The sequence below is a fragment of the Triticum dicoccoides genome, chromosome 7A, assembly GCF_002162155.2.
Source record: "Triticum dicoccoides isolate Atlit2015 ecotype Zavitan chromosome 7A, WEW_v2.0, whole genome shotgun sequence".
Lineage (NCBI taxonomy): Eukaryota > Viridiplantae > Streptophyta > Magnoliopsida > Poales > Poaceae > Triticum > Triticum dicoccoides.
In genome coordinates this window covers 69,351,946-69,371,101 of record NC_041392.1, presented here as the reverse complement: position 1 = coordinate 69,371,101, position 19,156 = coordinate 69,351,946, and the positions used below count along the sequence as shown (strand labels likewise).

The following is a 19,156-nucleotide window of genomic DNA, read 5'->3' as shown; positions in this document are numbered from 1 at the left end:
GGATCCGTTAAGGTGACGTCGTGGCGGGTTTCCAAAATTTTCGGAGATGACGTCATGGCGGGTTACAAGGCTTTCACAGCAGTAGTAGATGGATTTTTTCTAAGTGTTGGAGATTGACATGAAAAAAGTTCAAATCAACCTGGGGCCTAATGTTGGGGATATGACTACCAGATATGACCCGCCCAAGAGGGGCCTGGTCAACCACAATGGTGGTTTACCTAAATGAAGACCAAGAGTATACAAGATGACGGTTCACAGTTAGGCTTATAATAGGCCCAAGCCCAGAGGTGGCTTAAGGCCCGTAAGTATAAACTGCCATGTATGAATAGACTTGTAATGTAAGGCATGTAAGATACGTCACTGAGCCAGACAAATTGTATGAGCCGGCTGGGACTCTGTAAGCCGCAGGGCATCAACCCGTGTATATAAGGGGACGAATCGGCGGCGGCTTAAGACAAGAAGCAATAGATTGAGAGCCAGGTTACGCGTATTCGCTCCTTGGTCATTGAAACCTAGCAATACCATATCAACTGGACTAGGCCTTTACCTTCACCACAAGGGGCCAAACCAGTATAAACCTCTCGTGTCCTTTGTCCCATTTAACCCCTTTAAACTTTCTAGTTGCGATGGCTCCACGACTAAGTCCTTTCACTAGGACATCTGCCGTGACAATTCCATGACAAGAACGATAATCACGAGGACATGTGTAAATCATAGGAGACCAGTGAATCCATTCCACATCAGAGCCTAAGAAGCTTCACACCAGGATCAAGGCAAGCCCGAAGAAGCACTGCAACTAGCTGGCATTAGAGTTCAGCGATGATGCCCTGAAGAGGGTAACGACACAAAGTGCCACCACCATCGAGCCCAAAACAAAGGGCTAAGGTTTTAAACCGGTAGGCAGACATGAAAAGGAAACCCATGGCGACGCTCCAAGGGGTAAGTGACAGCCGCAGACATCACCATCGTTGGCCTCAAAGCGCAGAGCTTCCACCTGAATACTCCCCAATGCCAACATAGGCACAACCGGACCCGACTCCACCAGAGGGAGAGGGGCTGCATGGCCAACACTACACCTCCAGATCCAGACCCGTGAGATGCTACCGCCGGATCTACGACGACGATGCAGTGGCCAAGAGTCTTCCCCTCCTTTGAAAAAAAGAGTGTTTCTCTCCTCTTATGCACTAGTTGCAAGGGAAAGATTCAAGGGAGAACAGTTTACACTACCCTTTTCACAGAAAAGAAAAAGGAAGAGTTACAGAAAACTGGTTGTGACATGAGTACATATGTTGAATAGGAAACTTGATATCCACGCCATTTTTTATCAATATCATCTGGAAAGACATATATTACACTGGCTCCAATGTTTTCTTGACAAACATAAATAAGCGCTAAATTTTGCTACTTGGAGAGGGACGGGGAAAATGCTCTCCGAAACAAAACAAAACAAAACAAAAAACCTTGCTCCCATGATGCACCCCGCGCGTGTCATGGGAGACCTTGTTCCGCCGCTGAGGCCCCTCCTCCTCTCTTGGCCGCCCCTCCTTGCCACCGGTGGAGAGCGTGCGCGGGGCGAAGCCCTTGTGGCGTTAACGGCGGTAGGTCTCTTCTCCTTCTTCCCCTACTCAGGATCTTGGTGGTATGGGATGGCTGCATGGTGTGGGGGAGTGGGATCTGGCGGGGCTCCCGGTAGTGGGGTGTGCGGACACATGAGATGTAGGACAGGGAGGCAGTGGTACGGCCCAGAAACGGATGTGCACTCGACACAGTGGCAACGGTGGTGCACCGGGCACAGCTGGGCCCGGTCGGTGGTGGTGGATGTCATTCCGTGGGAGGTGGAGTGGGGCTGCTCTAGTTAGCGGGGACGTGGTTCCATGTGGTGTTGCGTTCCCCTCCGTGTGTGGTGTCAGACTAAGGGCCTGCTCTCCTTCGACGGCATGGGTGGTGGTTGGGCGCAGTGACAAGATCGATGGACTGTGGTGTAGGCAAGGCGGCACGGGGACCTCTAGTGGCTGACGGCGGTGGCTGGCCATTGCTTGCCAGGGGTGGTGTGAGCTTGAATATATTCGTCACAAACTTGGTATCGTCTCTTAGCTCCGTCTCGGTTGCCTTCCCTTCTTTGTAGCTTGGTCACCAATGACATTGCCATGTAGTTGCCCCCTCTCATGTGCAGGTGCCAATCAATGACGAAGCTTCCCTTGACTGAGCTCATTATAGTTTGGTGCTGGTGTCCTCGGATCGTGTGATCTTCTGAATGGCAATGGCGTCAGTCTCACTTTATCCCTCAGGTGGGCATCTTCACCTTTCGATGGATCATCGACTTTCGTGCCAAGGCGAGGGGGCAGGGAGCCCCATTCAGAGATGGAGGAGGTTGACGTCGAGACGGCCAACACTCATCGAAAGGCGTTCCTTCGACCACTCCATCTGTTTCCCCAAGTTCTTACTAGTGTCTGGTGGCTTGCTCACTTTGGAGGGCTTCTTCGACCTCTAGCTGCAATAGTGCTATAGTTTCCACATCTTTCCTAGTAGTTTTGTTGAAGCCTGTTAGCTATGTACACAACCATATGTATCATCGTGCTATTTTCTCCTTTGGTTTCTTTATTGGTTGATGTAATGCTGGTCGGTTGATGGCATCCTTAATTCAAAGTTAGGCTATTCCTGATATTTTGTTCTAAAAGAAGAATTATTCATTTGATTGTAGTCCCTAACATGCGTTTGTACTTTTTTGTGCTTTCAAGAAGTGATTACACTAGTAGAAAAAGGGGCTTTGGTCCAGGCCGGGTAAGCCCATTAGTCCCGGTTCAGTCCAGAACCGGGACCAATGGATGCATTTATCCCGGTTCGTGCGGCTAAGGCATTAGTCCCGGTTCACCTGGGCCCTTTAGTCCCAGTTCGTGCCACGAACCAGGACTAAAGGGTGCGATGCCCATTAGTCCCGGTTGGTGACACCAACCGGTACTAAAGGTTAGACCTTTAGTCACGGTTGGTGTCACCAACCGGGACTAATGGGCTTTGAGGCATTAGTACCGGTTCATGGCACGAACCGGTACTAAAGGTCCCATTTTCAACCCCCCCTTCCCCCCGTGGACCGCCTTTTCAGTTTTAGAAAAAACAAAAGAAAATGATGGAAATGTCAAAAAAATAAAATAAAATAAGTTTCTCATGTGATATGTGGTCTAGTTGTTGGGAAAATTTACAAATATGAATTTCGACTTTATTTACAAAATCTCTCTGGAATTTGTAAAATGGGCATAACTTTTGCATACGAACTCAGATTAAAAAGTTTTTTATATGAAAAATCATCTACTCAAAAAGGTACATCCTACGGCCTGTTTACAAATTTGTAGAATCCTCAAATTCCAAAAGGAAAAAAAGTTATGCTCAAATTTCAGTTTTTTTAAATTTTCATTAAATCTAGTCAAACTATGGTCAAACTACTTATTCAAGAAGTATTAGTGTTACTAAATAATTATTCAAGAATATCAGTGTTATTAAATAATTATTTCAGTTTTTTTAAATTTTGGTCAAATCTGGTCAAACTGTGGTCAAACAATGGTCAAACTACTTATTCAAGAAATATTAGTGTTACTAAAAAATTATTGTTTTTTAGAACAATAGTTTCAAACTCAAACAGTGAAATGTGTGACTTCATGCTCAAGCTAAACTCCTAAGGGTTAATAGGATTGACATCTTACTATTGTCAGGAAAACAACGAGTGCAGACTTGGAAACGAGGGAGAATAGAACCTGGAAGTTAAGCGTGCTCAGGCTGGGGGAGTGGGAGGATGGGTGACCGTCCGGGAAGTTAGATGATTTGGAATGATGAGGGGTGATTAGAGATTAAATTGAGCAGTGATGAGGGGTGATTAGAGATTAGAGGTTAAAATAATTCAGAAATTTGAAAATAAAAAATAAAAAAAAATCAAAAAAATCAGAAAATTTCCTTTAGTACCGGTTGGTGTTACCAACCGGGACTAAAGGTGGACCGGCCACGTGGAGGGCCTTTAGTCCCGGTTCTGGTTTGAACCGGGACTAAAGGGTCAGGGCATTAGTACCGACCCTTTAGTCCCGGTTCAAGAACCGGGACTAAAGGCTCTTACGAATCGGGACTAAAGGCCCTTTTTCTACTAGTGTTAGAGCATGTTCTCTGCGTCATTGCAATGCACACAACCACCTTTATTAAAGTTGATGCAAGACAATGAGGCCAAGCTCGTACTTTTCTATGCTAATAATGCATACCGGGAAGAAGTAAAAAAAACATTAACCCCAACTCATATTTCATGTCATCTCTGTGATCATACGTGCACATGCAAGACAATTTGACAAATGGACTAAAAAGAGATGGATTAAGAATACAGTGCTAGTTAAGTGTTATTTTCAGCTCATTGTGGTACATGGATGGTGGTTCCTTTTTGCTCGGTTATCCGAGTCATAGTGAAACCGGACATTGGGGTTGTACGAGAAAAAGACCTATCATCCTCTCTGTTACATAACAATTAAAATAATAATATTCTTGTATACACGTATAAAATTTGTAGCTTCTGCGGCTACAAGAACTTTGCTTGCTGCTGGAAAGATCTATTTGTCCCGCACTTCTTTTGATTTTGCCGATAGGAAAATGTAGAGCCCAGCAATCACCACTGTTGTGCCGAACAAACTGCACATGTAGAAGAAAGAGGAACATGTCAACTCACTTTTTGCCAACTATAGTAATTATAAAGAAGTAAAACCTTTTACTTGAATCGGAAAGATGGCACAGGGAGAAGAGGGAGAAGAAGCGAGAAGGGACAAACCTTCCTGTCGTAATCTCGTCGCCTATAAAGACGGAGTCCAACAAAACAGTGAATACCACTGACAATGGGCTGAACATTGGAGGATATGCTGGGCCTCGCTTGGCCACAACCCATGAGTTCAAGCTATACTTCCCCGCCGTTGCAAGTGCCCCCTACATCAAATAATTTTCATGTTGATTTCCTAGTGAATAAGTTTCCATCCAGTTTTTTCATTTACCAGTGATTTTTAAAATTTTGGCAAACCAGTTTCAAAGAAATTTTGTGCTGCTTAGATTCAAATATGTCTCGGATTGTAATATGGTTTTACGGGTGTTTGCTAGACCCATTTACTCACAGAGTAGAAGATGGTCAGAAGGTTGAGATCCCATCCTAGCTTCCATGCGCTCTTGTCCCTACTCAATATTATTCCAACTAGTGCTGTTTGAAATCCTCCAACCAAGCATGTCACCATGGACGACCAATATTTGTATGGATACACCTTCATAACCTTTGACTGCATGGAAATAATGAAATTATTTCAAGCTATAATTTCAACTAACAAAAACAATATATGAAGATAGAAAATGAATGTTCTAATTGTCCCAATCTCATGCCGAACTCCTCCTAGCATGCAACAAGATCATCGCCAACTCATTCATGACATGCAAAGAAAAGCATTGCTAGTTATATACATGCTTTTTTTATTGATTTATTAGATGCACACTGATTACTCAACCAATTAAAGTCATGGTCAACGATGAACACATATAGAAATGGTCAACGATGAACACATCTAGAACCAATGTTCAGGCTGTGTATACTTCAAAGGTTGTAGTTTTGGTACTGGTACGGCGGTAACTTCATAATTAATGGATGCTAACTAGGGAAAAGGATATTGTCGGAACATACCCATATGTGATCTAGTTTGAAAGCTCTTATCAATACAAATTAAGCTGACAATGAAGACGGATCTCAAATTTTTTGGTACGTTTAGGGAGATAAAATAGTTTGAAGATTAAATGTACCAACAATTATGATGATGTCATCACTTCAGCCTCTTAATGCATGCATGCAAGTATATCTCTCCCATACTATCTTTCCTCTCCTATCATCATGTCTACCTAGTCCAATTCTAAATAATTTAACAGACTTAACAAAAAAGAAGAGGATAGCAGCAACAAGTCATTGCATACTCGGTCACCTGAATCAGGTACCAGCAAGCAAGTGTGATGCTGCTGCCTACCAAGAATATTGTTCCTCTTAGATGATTGCCTGCAACCTCTGTCGTGTTTTGCCCCATGTGGTGCAGAATAGGTTTCCAAAGATGCAGTGTCTTGCCCTTGTAAAGGCTAATGAGCATTGTACCTCCAACCGAGAGCACAACGCCTACGACCTTTAGTGATCCAGCTATGCTCCAGATTTGCAATGTCTCCATTCTAATATGTGCAGGCATATCACATACGTGTTTTGGAAAATAAGATAGAATAGTGGTTATTGTTTATCAAGAAGTTGATTTTGGGTCTGGCAAATCAAGACCGATGTTTATTGTGAATGAATACATGAATAATGAAATAACTTTGGTACCTGAAGACGAGCGAGAGAATGAACGTGACCAGTGGAATTATGTTCAAAAAGATGACGGCATAAGCTGGCGTTGTATCACGGAGACCATAGTAGTATAGGCTCATTGGCACTGCGTACCTACATACATGACATGTAGTTCATGTGATCCAATATTTTGTTCACACAATTCATCCTCTAATCAGTATGCATTAGATTGAAAGTGGCTACTTTTATCTCAATTTCCTTCGTGGGGTACTTAATTTTCTCTCTAATCGAAGCTCTTTGCAGCCAACCACTATGTATACACACGATTGACCTACAGAACAAGTGTACCCTATTAATCACTATAATATAGAGTCTTTGACTTGGTTCATATTTTGGTCAAGCATCTAACTGAAGTTTACTCATAAGACACTCTTTTGAGATTTTTAACATGCATGGCTTTAAGAGTAGACCTTGCTAGAGACCAATTGTATCCCGTTACTAATTATTATAACATGTCAATTTTAACGTATCACGAGTTCATTTGCTGGTCAAGCATCTAACCGAAGTTTACTCATGAGATACTCTTTAGGAGATTTTTAACATGCATGGCTTTAAGAGTTGACCTAGCTAGGGAACAATTGCACCCCGTAATAATCACTATGATATGGTGGCTTTGACTTATCACGAGTTCATTTGCTAGTCAAGCATCTAACCGAAGTTTGCTCGTGAGATACTCTTAGGATGTTTTTAACATGCATGGCTTTAAGAGTGGACCTAGCTAGAGAACAATTGCACCCCATTACTAATCACTATAATATGGAGGCTTTGACTTGATATCATTTGCTGGTCAAGCATCTAACCAAAGTTTGCTCAAGAGATACTCCTTGGGAGATTTTTTTTAACCTGCAAGGCTTTAAGAGTTCGAGATGAAGTACAAAAGTAGGGAACACACACATTGGAGCCCACGTCTCCCGTTGCTATGTTGACTTGATAGATAACAACATCATTATAATTTATATTTCCACTACAGCGCGACGTATGGGGAACGATTCGCCCTACAAAATCACCGATAATTTAAAAGCTGCATTGTCGGTACCGATAAGAAAAAAGAACAAACTTGACAATGTCTCGCAGTTTTATATAGTACCACTGCAGTTGAGAAGCCAGAGGCTATAACCCGCGGATTGAAATAATAGGTTTGTGCTACACTTGTGCCAGAAGTAGAGTGCCCAACACAAGTGTGCTTAAATTACCAGTATAGTAACTGCATGTTGTGGAGATAACACACTTTCAACAACATCGTTATATAGTATGTAGTTTATAATGTTACAATTGTATCTTAGTATGTAGTTGAAAGGCCCAATCCTATATCTTGCGGATAGAAAACAATAGGTTTGTGCTTCACTTGTGCCCACAAGTGGAGTCCCCAAGACAAGTGTCGTCTCAAATACTTGTTTAATTATTGACTGCATATGTTGTGCAGGAGCTAACAAACTTTTAATTAATCGAGAATGTAGGAGAAGCTAGTACAGTATGCATATATAAAAGGACATCGAGAGATCGGCCAGCTGCATGAGTAGTGCGATGTGCTGGCTTCACTGAGATCCACGTTGTCTGCCACTGAAATTAAGTATATCACTGAACCTGAAGCTGGGACGTAGTGGCTCGTTTGGAGTTTTGGACGTGGCCTAGACCAGGACATAGGCGGTATCACGCACTAAACTAATAGCCTGCATTTAGTTAAGGGGGTCATCCAGACCGAGTCTCCCGTGGTCTTGCTACGTCCGCCCTGGCTAAGGCGTGCATGCATAGATCGAGGCAGTACCAGAGCAACGTAACGAAAAACAGTTCATGGCAACTATTTGCGCGTCGACAGCATGCAGGTGCGATGTATGTACTGACTGTCCGATCAAAATGTATGTACTGACTGCGTACCCGATGAAGGCGTTGAGAAAGATCCATCCCGTTGCGTGCCAACCCATCTCCCTCCACTTGCCCCTGCATGTACGCGCACAAACGGAATCCACAGCTAGATTAGCTGGTTATATAAAATCCATGAGGGATCAGGACACCGTCAATGATGAGTTGGAAGATACGTAGTTTTTTGCAAGGGAAGACACTCAATGACACTTACATGCAACAATTACGAAAGACACTCAAAGAAAATAGTAGCGGGTACAACAGAAAGATAACAAGACACAAAACAAACAGTAAAAGTAAAATTACATTGAAAACCATACTTGCCATCTACTTCCTGCTATTATACGCTGTCCGCCAAATTTTGAAAATTGCACTGAACGGGTAGTAAAGGAAATGAACATTTACATGCAGCCTCACCATGCCAGACTTTGAAGATCGCAATAACGACTCGTAGATAGAAAAAGGATATAGTAACCACTAAAGGAACATCGGTTGGAGATCACCTCACACAACATGGCTTGCAATCTTTCACCACTAGTCTATAGGGTTGGGGAAACTAGACTGTACCGCACGGCATATTGAAAGAAGAGGTCGAAGTAGCCATACCAAGAGCTAGTCAATTGTTTCTTTTAATTGAAACAACAACTGCCAAGATTCAACAATAGCCAACAGGCTTTGGTAACACCTACCCTTACATGCTCTTCGTTGATGTTGGACCAGACATTGTCTAGGCAGGGAGAGGTCGAATCATTAATTCTACAGTTACGGGCTGCACCCTACGGGCATACGTGTCTCAATTTTAATCCCGCTCCACCCCTGATTTTCAACTGTGGGGCCTGGTGCTTTCCAGTCAATTCAAAACCACCACCTCGCGGATGCCGCCAAGGACCTAACAGCGCTGCTATACACACAACGACTGTGTGGCCGATGCCTGCACGATTATTACGTGGCAGCACCAAAAGTGAGCGTGCACGCAAGAGCGGTGTTGGGGAGAAGGTGAGACAGGATTTTCAGCACCCGGGTGCCCCTACACCCTCTATGAACAGTAAATTCAAAACAGATTTAAAAATCAAAAAAATCTGAAACTTTGGGACATCGAACATGATCAAACTTTTTATGATCTTGCAAAGTTTTAGCTAAAAATAGCATTCGAATAGCCCTCAAATAAAAAAACAAAATCATTGTTCGAACTTTAAGTACATTTTTGAACAGTGATTTTGGTTTTTTGTGAGGGCCCCATGAAGGTTATTTGTTGCTGAAACTTTGCAAGAACATCAAATCTTTGATCCCTCAAAGTTTCAGGATTATTTTTAAAAAAAGTCATTTTTTTATTAATTTACTTTTCATGAGGGCGTAGGGGCACCCGGGAGCTGTTACGCATTTCTTGAAGAAGGTGTCATTCGCAGGTTATGCGTAGACTGTCGTCCGTGGAGGAATTTCCAGGAACTAAATCTGAGCGAAATAAGGACCCACTAGAATGAAGAGAAACGGACATGTCCCCTACTTGTCTTGCCACCGACACGGCCGCCGGACAGGAGAGAGGAGGGGCAAAGAGACGACGGTCTGGAGGAGAGGACCTTGGGTGGCAGAAGGGTGTTGGGAGCGAGGAGAACCGGTGTGCGAGAGGAGAATTTCAAAGAGCCCGGGTGGCAGTTTTTAAAGTTAGAATAACTGAAAACTAAGTGTAATTAATTGACGGTAAATAGATAGATAAGCATGCCGCACTCACGTACTTTTCGAAGATGAGTGCCAAGGGGAGGATGAAGGCGGCGCCGAAGAGGCTGCGGTACGCGAGGAGGGCGAATATGAACATGCCGCCGCCGATGGACACCTTGGACAGCAGGATCATCCCCGTGATGAAGAGCTGCACCAGCACCATGGACGCCGGGGCCTTCCACTCCCACCCCGCCACCTTCTTCGTCTCTGCCGCCTTGGGCTCCGCCTTGATGTCCACCTTGATGTCCGCCTTGATGTCCATCAGTCACCGGCGATCGTTGCAGGCTTTGCAGCCGGCTCGATTGAAGGATCTCCGGCTGTATATCTATGGACTACAGGTGGTGGACAGGGCGCCTATCCTACCTTGCTTGTTAGCAGCTAGCTAGCTTGGAATGAGGCTGAAACTTGAGGCTGCGTACGCACGTAGATATAGGAGCGGGCTCGTGCAATTCGATGCTCGCCTGCCTCGGGTGCATACGTCAGTATGGATGTGAGAGAATTTGGCCCTGCATGTGAAAATGGTTTTCCTCATGATAAACGCATCGTACGAGCCGATCTGCTGTGACAGCCTCACGATCGTCATGCACACAAAATGCTTGCATGGGTCATGCACACGTACACCCGGACGGTGATCTGCACTGGACCGAAACGTACGTTGCGTAGTACATACGTGGTAGACAAGTTATGTTTGATATGATCCCAAACGATCGAACGAGCGTACGCATGCTCGTGCAAGGTAATTTGTCAAATGGACTGGGGAGAGATGGATTAAAACTGCATTGCCAAGTAAGTGATGTTGTCATCTCTCTGTGGCTTACATGGATGTTCGGACCGACCGTTGAGGTCCTAAAAAAACCGTGTGGTCTTCTATCTAATGTATTATGATCTTCATGTATACAAGTACAAATTTTGTCCTTCTTGTAGCTATATACAAGAATTCTGCCTGCCAACGATGAGATCTATTTGTCACGTACTTCTTTTGATTTTGCCCATAGGAAAGTGTAAAGCCCGACAAGCACCATTGTTGTACCGAGCAGGCTGCAAATATAGAATAAAGAAGAACAATTTCATTTATTTTCTATTCAACAAGACTGGAAGAAGAAGCGAAGCGACGTACCTTCCAACTGTAATTTCATTGCCTATGATGATGGAGTCCAGCAAAATTGTGAATACCACAGACAATGGGTTGAACATCGGAGGATATGTTGGGCCTCGCTTGGCAACAGCCCATGAGTTCAGGCAATATTTCCCTGCTGTTGCAAGTGCCCCCTACACCAAATGATTTCATGTTGATTTCCTAGTGAATAATCGTACATCCACTTTTTTCAATTACCAACTGATTAATTAAATCCTCAATGAATAATTCCAAATAAACTCTGAGTTTCCTAGCTTCAAATGTATCTCAGGTTTTTGCAAAAGAAACATGTATCTTATATTGTAGTCTATTTTTTACATTGATATTTTGTGAGATCAAACGACTCACCGAGTACAAGATAGTCACAAGGTCGAGATTCCATCCTAGCTTCCATGCGTTCTTGTCTGTATTCAATATTATTCCAACTAGTGCTGTTTCGAATCCTCCAACCAAGCATGTCACCATGGATGAACAATACTTGTATGGATATACCTTGAGAACCTTTGACTGCAATAACATGTTATTATTGCTCTATGCTCCAGTTTCTACTAACAGAAATAACCAAAACTTTTAAAACCAAACATTCTAGTTATGGCTCTACGGTGGACAACCCAATCACGTGTTGAAGTTCTTGCATGCAACAAGACTATCATGAGCTCAATCATCACATGCAATTAAAAGCATTACTATTTACACACAGGGAAACAATGGTTGCTAGTTGCACAAATGGAACAACAAGCACAACGAGATCAATGAATTAAAAGCTGGTTTCGATAATAAATATGGCTTCCTGCTTAACCATTTCCTCAGCTTAGAAATCCATTTTCACCATCAGCCCAAGTACCTCAAACTAGACTGGACTTGGGTATTATTTCAGCAAACTATTTTACACTCGTTTATTACCACGTGGTAAGTTATCATCCTTTTTTGTACCATGTTGCCATGCCATCTAGTAAGTACACTGTCGGCATGTTGGTAAAAATTACCAAATAGCTAATCTGGTAAGTGCATCCTCACACTTCTCATTATGGTAAATATCACAAGCCAGTGTGATAATTACATCACCACCATGTTAGTGACTAACACTAACATTGACCATGATTATTGATACATCAAGTTTTCACCAAACATCATAGTAAATACTCCATCTGTAAACTGATATAAGATCTTTTAGATCACTAAGTAGTGATCTAAAAGATCTTATATTAGTTTTAGAGGGAGTACATCATTATCATGATAATTACATCACTACTATGTTGGTAAGTAAGAGTACCGAAACATAGTGGCGAGTAACTATCATCACACCATATAGCAGTAACAACGTGATTACTGCATCAACATTATTGTAGTATTGTTTATTTATAAATTAGTACTATAAATACAGTGCAAACTTCTAGGGGCACTAACTAGTGGTGTCCATGATATATCACCTCTCTGTATATATGAGATTACACGTGTACACAAAGTGATGAATACTCTTTGGGTGACGCATCTAGAACAAAACATGATGCCATTATCCTCTCAAGCTAACCAAGTGAAGTGAAAGTAGGCAATGTTGGTACTAATATGATGATTACTTACAAGATATTGTATGGAAAGTTTTAATGCAAAATATATTGTGACGGCTGAAATGGCTCAGGGCGTGAGAGGGCTGGGTTTAGGGTTAGTTTTACTGTCCAAATGAGCTACATCTCCCTAGTCGTATACTAAATAATGTAACGTACTTAACACAAAGAACGAGGGATACCAGCAACATGTCACTGCATGGACGGTCACCTGGATCAGGTACCAGCAAGCATATGCGAAGCTGCTGCCTACCAAGAATATTGTCCCTCTTAGTTGATTGCCTGCACCCTCAGCTGTTTGTTCCTTGGGGTGGATCTTCAGGATGGGATCCCAGAGATGCAACACCTTGCCCTTGTAAAGGCTGATGAGCATTGTGCCTCCAACAGAGAACAGAATGGCTGCAATCTTCAGTGATCCGACCACACTCCAGATTCGCAATGTCTCCATTCTAAATGTTCATGCATACCACATACATGGGTTGGAAAATAAGATAAAAATATAATGAAAGTTGATTAGCAGTTAGAACATTTGAATCCATCGCCCCGAGTTTGCATCCATTTGTGGGTTGTCAAGGAGTTGATTTAAATAAATGCTAATTTATTATGAACGCATGAATAATGAAGAAATTTGTTACCTGAAGACGAGCGACAGGATGAAGGTGGCCAGCGGAATTAGGTTCATAAAGATGACGGCGTAAGATGGTGTTGTGTCACGGAGGCCATAGCAGTAGAAGCTCATCGGCACTGCGTACCTGTATATTATGTTCATTTAATTAGTTCATAGAAGTATATATTGTTTAGACTAGTATTTTGTTCACGCAGATGGCCCTCTTAAGGCTCTAAAATCAGCTATGTATTAGCTTAAACTTTTTAGAAAAGGAGGTTAAACGCCCGGCCGTTGCATAAATTGATGCATGCAGCCATCTTTATTAATTATTTCACAAATGTCTGACAAGAATATACATCATCCACGCAAAGCCATCACTCACACTTACAGACTCGATAATGTGGAGTGCTCTCACTGTCCATATCTAAAACCGTTGTCGTCGTCGATCCATCCACATAACGTATCGGGACCAACAGTCGGTGTAGGCTACCTAAAGCGCACACCACATGCACAGGTTTTAGAAGCGGCCATCATCATCGGACCACTGACCCATCTTCAGGAGAGAGGTCATCATCATCCTTGCCACTTCGGACATCCGTCGACGCCACAACAGTGCCCAACAGCGCCACCGCCCCGCGCTCGTCCGTCCAGACGCGAAGACTCTAGAAGATCTGTCGTGCGTAGCAACTGCCAACCAGGCATCACCCAGCGTAGAACCTGTCGGCCAGGCATGACTTGACAGCTCCACTGAAGCTCCGTGCAAGACGAAGCTGCTCCACCTCCTGCCTCTGTCTTCCAGCGCTGCTCCACAAACGATACTCCCAAGAGAGAAGCGGCACCGTAGTATCGCCATAGTCCGATCTGGAAGACCAGATCCTAGGGTTTTTCCCGAAGCAGCACGAGTGGGTCGACAACAGTTACACGACGATGCCTTCATCAAGGTAACGACGCAAAATGCTGACATCGCCCGCCTATGCCTCGGTTTTCACCGACAACTATATGTCTCCCCGACTCGTATCCGGGACTAGATGATGAATCTCGAGATTCGACCACCCAGCCGCATGCCGACCACCTCTGACGGAAGAGATGACCACCATCGCCAGTTGCACCTGTCAGAACAGATATAACCAGAGGTGCCGCAGACGCGACCACTAGACCCTCCACGCTGCCGCCATCGCCGATCCAAAGGCGGATGGTGCGCCGCTGCCGCCGACGATCGCAGCGCCGCCGCCACCCGAACAGGGCTGGCCGCCACGCCCGCAGCCCACGCCGCCTCCGACAACGCCCCATCGCCGTCGTGTCGATCGGATCGGGCGCACCTTCACACGATTCGGGGCCCCACACAACCTAGAGCCACGGGAGAGAGGCGATGTCCTCCGCCACCACCGTCAGCCCCCGGGCTTAGACCGGCAGCGGCGGAGGGAGGGGAGGAGGGAGTGTGAGCCCCCGGCGGCTGGGTTTAGGGCACCACCCGAGTCACCCTAGCGGGGACGACACGGGAGCTGCGGGGTTTCGTTTGCGTGTCTTAAATGAAAGTGACTACTTTTCTCTTTTCTTTTGTGAGGGGCTGAAGGGTACGGTTATGTACGACTGAAGCTCTCGTCATCCAAACACTATATGTCTACTATATAAACATATAGCTGACTTGGAGAGAATAATGTACCCTAGCACTAATCACTATAGTACGGCGGTTGACTTATCACAAGTTCATTTGCTAGTCAAGCATCTTATCGAAGTTTGCTAATGGGAGATCCTTTTTAGGAGATTTTTAACCTGCACCAGAAATAATGTCTTAAAGAGTTCAGGGGGGTACAACATCAATCGTTATAAAGTCAATTACATAGTTAGTGGCGCTATATCATTTGCACGTCAACATGCGCGCAGGTGCAATGTACTAACTGCGTTTGGACCCTGGACTGATTGATGAACAAACGTACCCAATAAAGGCGTTGAGGAAGATCCATCCCGTGGCGTGCCAGCCCATCTCCTTCCACTTGCCCCTGCATGCGCGCAACCGAAACCCACAATACCATGCATGGGATCAGAACTGGCAACTGTTTTCGTTTCCAGTTTCAGTGAAGGCGTTGAGGAAGATATGAAATCTAAGGATACTTAAGAGTGAATACCTTTCGTAGATGAGCGCCAAGGGGAGGATGACGGCGGCGCCGAAGGGCCTGCGGTAGGCCAGGAGCGCGAAGATAAAGATGCCGCCGCTGATGGACAGCTTGGAGAGCAGGATCATCCCCGTGATGAACAGCTGCACCAGCACCATCGACGCCGGCGTCCTCCACTCCCACCCCGCCGCCGGCTTCTCCCTATCCGCGCCGATGTCCATCGATCGTTGCAGCCGATCGACCGCCGGCTCGCCGTGTATATATGGTGGGCAGGGCCGCCTATCTTGCTGCTGCTAGCCAGGGAAGCATGCACTGAAACTTGGGAGTATATATGCACGCACATAGGGGCCGGCGGATCCGTGGTCTCGTGCAGCTCGATGCTACCCTGCCTCCGGCCAGAGGGAGGGAGGGGGAAAGGGAAGTGAATTTTGCCCTGTGGTGGGTGTCCCCCTGATAAACGCATCGTATACGAGTCCGTTGTAACAACCTCAAGATGGGCCATGCGTATTGCATACACCAGTCGGCCGGTCTGCGGCACCGGGCCGTGACGTCTTCCCGGTTTACAAACGGTTTAGATTTTTCTTGGGGTTCTGACAAAGGCTCCAGCCACGCTTGTTGGTTTTCGCAAACAAAAAAAAAAGGTATCCATGCAACTTTTTTTTTTCAAACATGGCACAAACGCAGATACTTAGAAACACATATATACACTAGGCTACGATCACATGCACGCACATTCTACCCCTATGAGCACCTTCGACAGGCTAATCCGGTAGGTCTTGAGATTGACGAAGTTGCCACAGGCACCTCGCTAACGACGGCACGTCGCTTATACCACTAAAAGAATAAAACTATTAAATTCTAGAATAAGTCCAGAAAAGTGCAAGCACCCATGCCAAATCTAGAACTTAAACCTTGGTCGGCAGGTTCCATTCCACCAAAACCTGGTTCGAATTGTCTTTACAGCTTTTACCAAACCTTACCAAAAACTACTTATCAATTATTTCTGCTCCTCGTTAGGTTCAACACTCTTACTTATCAAAAACGCTATGATAGATTCTCTACACTTGTCGGTCATCAGTCGGCGTGGGGGCAGGCGCAGTGGCCTCATCATCGACGCGTGGAGCGCCAGGGGTAGGTCGGGCCAGAGAGCGAGCTCATCTGTGCGGAGGCCCCAAGGGCCTACTTAAACGTGTCGTCCTCGGTTCCTCATCCTTGACCACGGGATGCTGCGGTGGCTCGGGCACTAGAGCATGCACGCGGTGGTGCTGGAGCACGTGCACGCGCGAAGCATGAGCAGCAGCGTTGGTCGTGCTCGTTGTCGAACTAGGTGTCCTAGTAATTAAGGCGACTCCTTGAAAAAAATGAAATCATCAAGGAGGTCGTTCAGCGGTAGTGCCCAATGGCGGGATCTTTGCCGCCCGTGCGCAACCGGAGGCCAGAACTGCTGGTGCTGGAACCCTTTTCGGGTTCAATTCCACAGCTTTGCATCAGCGAGGGGAGAGGAGTGGGCGTGGATCCCCTCCACCTACACGTGTGGACACAAAAACGACAGAAAACGACAAATGTGTCGCCTCATTGGGGCATGGTTTATGTCCACGTGGATAGAACGGACGCGAGCAGACGAAAGTGCATACCTGCGTTGGTTTGCCCTAAGCGGCCGAGTGATACGTCTTAAAGGTATCTATAATTTTTTATTATTTCATGCTATTATAATATCACTTTTTATGCAACTGTATCTAATCCCGAAATTGGTATAAATTGCTATCAAAAGTATTCAAAAGTGATATTATAATAGCATGAAACAATCAAAAAATATTCAACTATATATCATGGACGTAATGCCTATATAAGATTATACCATGAACGATCATAATCATAAATATAAATATTAAAATTTAATTACTGCCCAACTGTAATTTTTTCGCCACACCTGGCTTGAATGCTTGTAGAGATGTCACTGTTGAATCTATGGCCCCAGGGTCCATCTTCTTAGAGTGAAAACTTTGCCAAAAATATTATTTCCTTGTTTTACATTTTTCTATTTTATTTATCTATCAATTCCTAGCATAACTTGTAATTTAATCTTGTAACTAGCAAGACAAGAAGCATGACATTCTTCTTGACGTGTTGGGAACAATTTTGTCTTGTGTTTTGGTACCAATGACTTTCCTGGAAGGACTCCTTCTAGTTCGATAAAACTTGATTCACTACCAAGTCAAATACTTATTGCTAGGTTACTTCATCCTTATACTTGAATTACCCAACCACTCTGATGAGAGAGCAAGCGACGAGCCACCCAGTCCTTTAGGCGCATAGGTCACTCAATAGCGACCTAACGTGTACCCCCTTGCTCCCCGCCTCCCCGCTATGTTCACATGGCTGGCCCAATAACTTCCTTTTATGTTTCAACCTGTCCAAACAGGATTTTGTGTGTGTTTTTCCTTTCCTTTTTTAGTTTTTCATATTTGTTCATTCCTTTCAATTTCCCCTTTTCATTTTCTTTTCTCTTCCGACTTTCATTATTCCTTTTTTCGTGTTTTCTTTTATTTTTCTTTTTTCTTTTTCATTTTCATTTTTCCTTTTTTTACTTCTTTTCTGTTTCCTTTTTCATTTAGCGAACAACTTTAAAACTCGTGTACATTTTTTGAAATAATAATTATTTCCTGTATTCATGCACATTTTTATGAAATTTTGAACAGTTTTTAAATCCGTGAACATATCTTAAAAATTGTGAAATTACTTTTTTGAAACTTGTGAACAATGTTTTGAATCAGGGAATAATTTTTGAAATTTGAGAACAATTTTCTAAATTCACGAACATTTTTAATAGGCATGAACGTTTTTCAAATTCATGAACTTTCAAATAATCGAGAATGTGGGATAAGCTAGTACACTATGCATATATAAAAGGACATCGAGAGATGGACCAGCTTCATGACTAGTGCGATGTGTGCTGGCTTCACTGAGATCCACGTGCCTGCCACTGAAATTAAGTATATCACTGAACCTGAAGCTGGGACGTAGTGGCTCGTTTGGAGTTTTGGACGTGGCCTAGACCAGGACATAGGCGGTACCACGCACTAAACTAATAGCCTGCATTTAGTTAAGGGGGTCATCCAGACCGAGTCTCCCGTGGTCTTGCTACGTCCGCCCTGGCTAAGGCGTGCATGCATAGATCGAGGCAGTACCAGAGCAACGTAACGAAAAACAGTTCATGGCAACTATTTGTGCGTCGACAGCATGCAGGTGCGATGTATGTACTGACTGCATACCCGATGAAGGCGCTGAGGAAGATCCATCCCGTGGCATGCCAACCCGTCTCCCTCCATTTGCGTCTGCGCATAGCAAAATTCACAGCTAGCTTAGCTGATTTAAATCCACGAGGGGTCACGACTCATTCAATGATGAGTTGGGAGATTTTATTTCTACGAGAACATACGCCCGAACAGTAGCAAGAACATTAGGAAGATAACAAAAAACAGAACAATCAGCAAAGTTAAAATTAAAATTACGTCAAAAACCATACTGACTGGCTTCTTCACTCGTTTGTACGCCCATAAATCATGAGTGGACATGTTTCCATGCGAGGATGGTATCACCTCCATCCGTTGCCACGTGATGCGTGCAGTTTGTGTACAATGAGCCTCGTATATCGATTTTTAGGCACCATGTCAATATTATATAGTTCACGTATTATCCAGTCAATAAGTGTGTATGCCCCACCACACAATAACTGCACTGATCCCACGTTATTGTTCATAAGAGTTAATAGACAGCCTG

At 44.3% G+C, this 19,156-nt stretch overlaps 1 protein-coding gene across 1 annotated transcript; it reads right to left on the bottom strand.

The window, feature by feature from the left end:
• Positions 1–4,577: 4,577 nt before the first annotated feature.
• On the bottom strand, positions 4,578–15,597 carry LOC119327983 (WAT1-related protein At5g64700-like). The gene is made up of 14 exons (XM_037601033.1): positions 15,389–15,597; positions 15,200–15,262; positions 13,291–13,407; positions 12,909–13,104; positions 11,439–11,597; positions 11,073–11,224; positions 10,930–10,993; positions 9,973–10,205; positions 8,255–8,317; positions 6,356–6,472; positions 6,015–6,207; positions 5,127–5,285; positions 4,793–4,944; positions 4,578–4,656 (listed from the first exon to the last, which is right to left on the bottom strand). Exons 1-14 carry the CDS (start codon positions 15,595–15,597, stop codon positions 4,578–4,580), a joined length of 1,956 nt encoding a protein of 651 aa, XP_037456930.1.
• Positions 15,598–19,156: the final 3,559 nt, after the last annotated feature.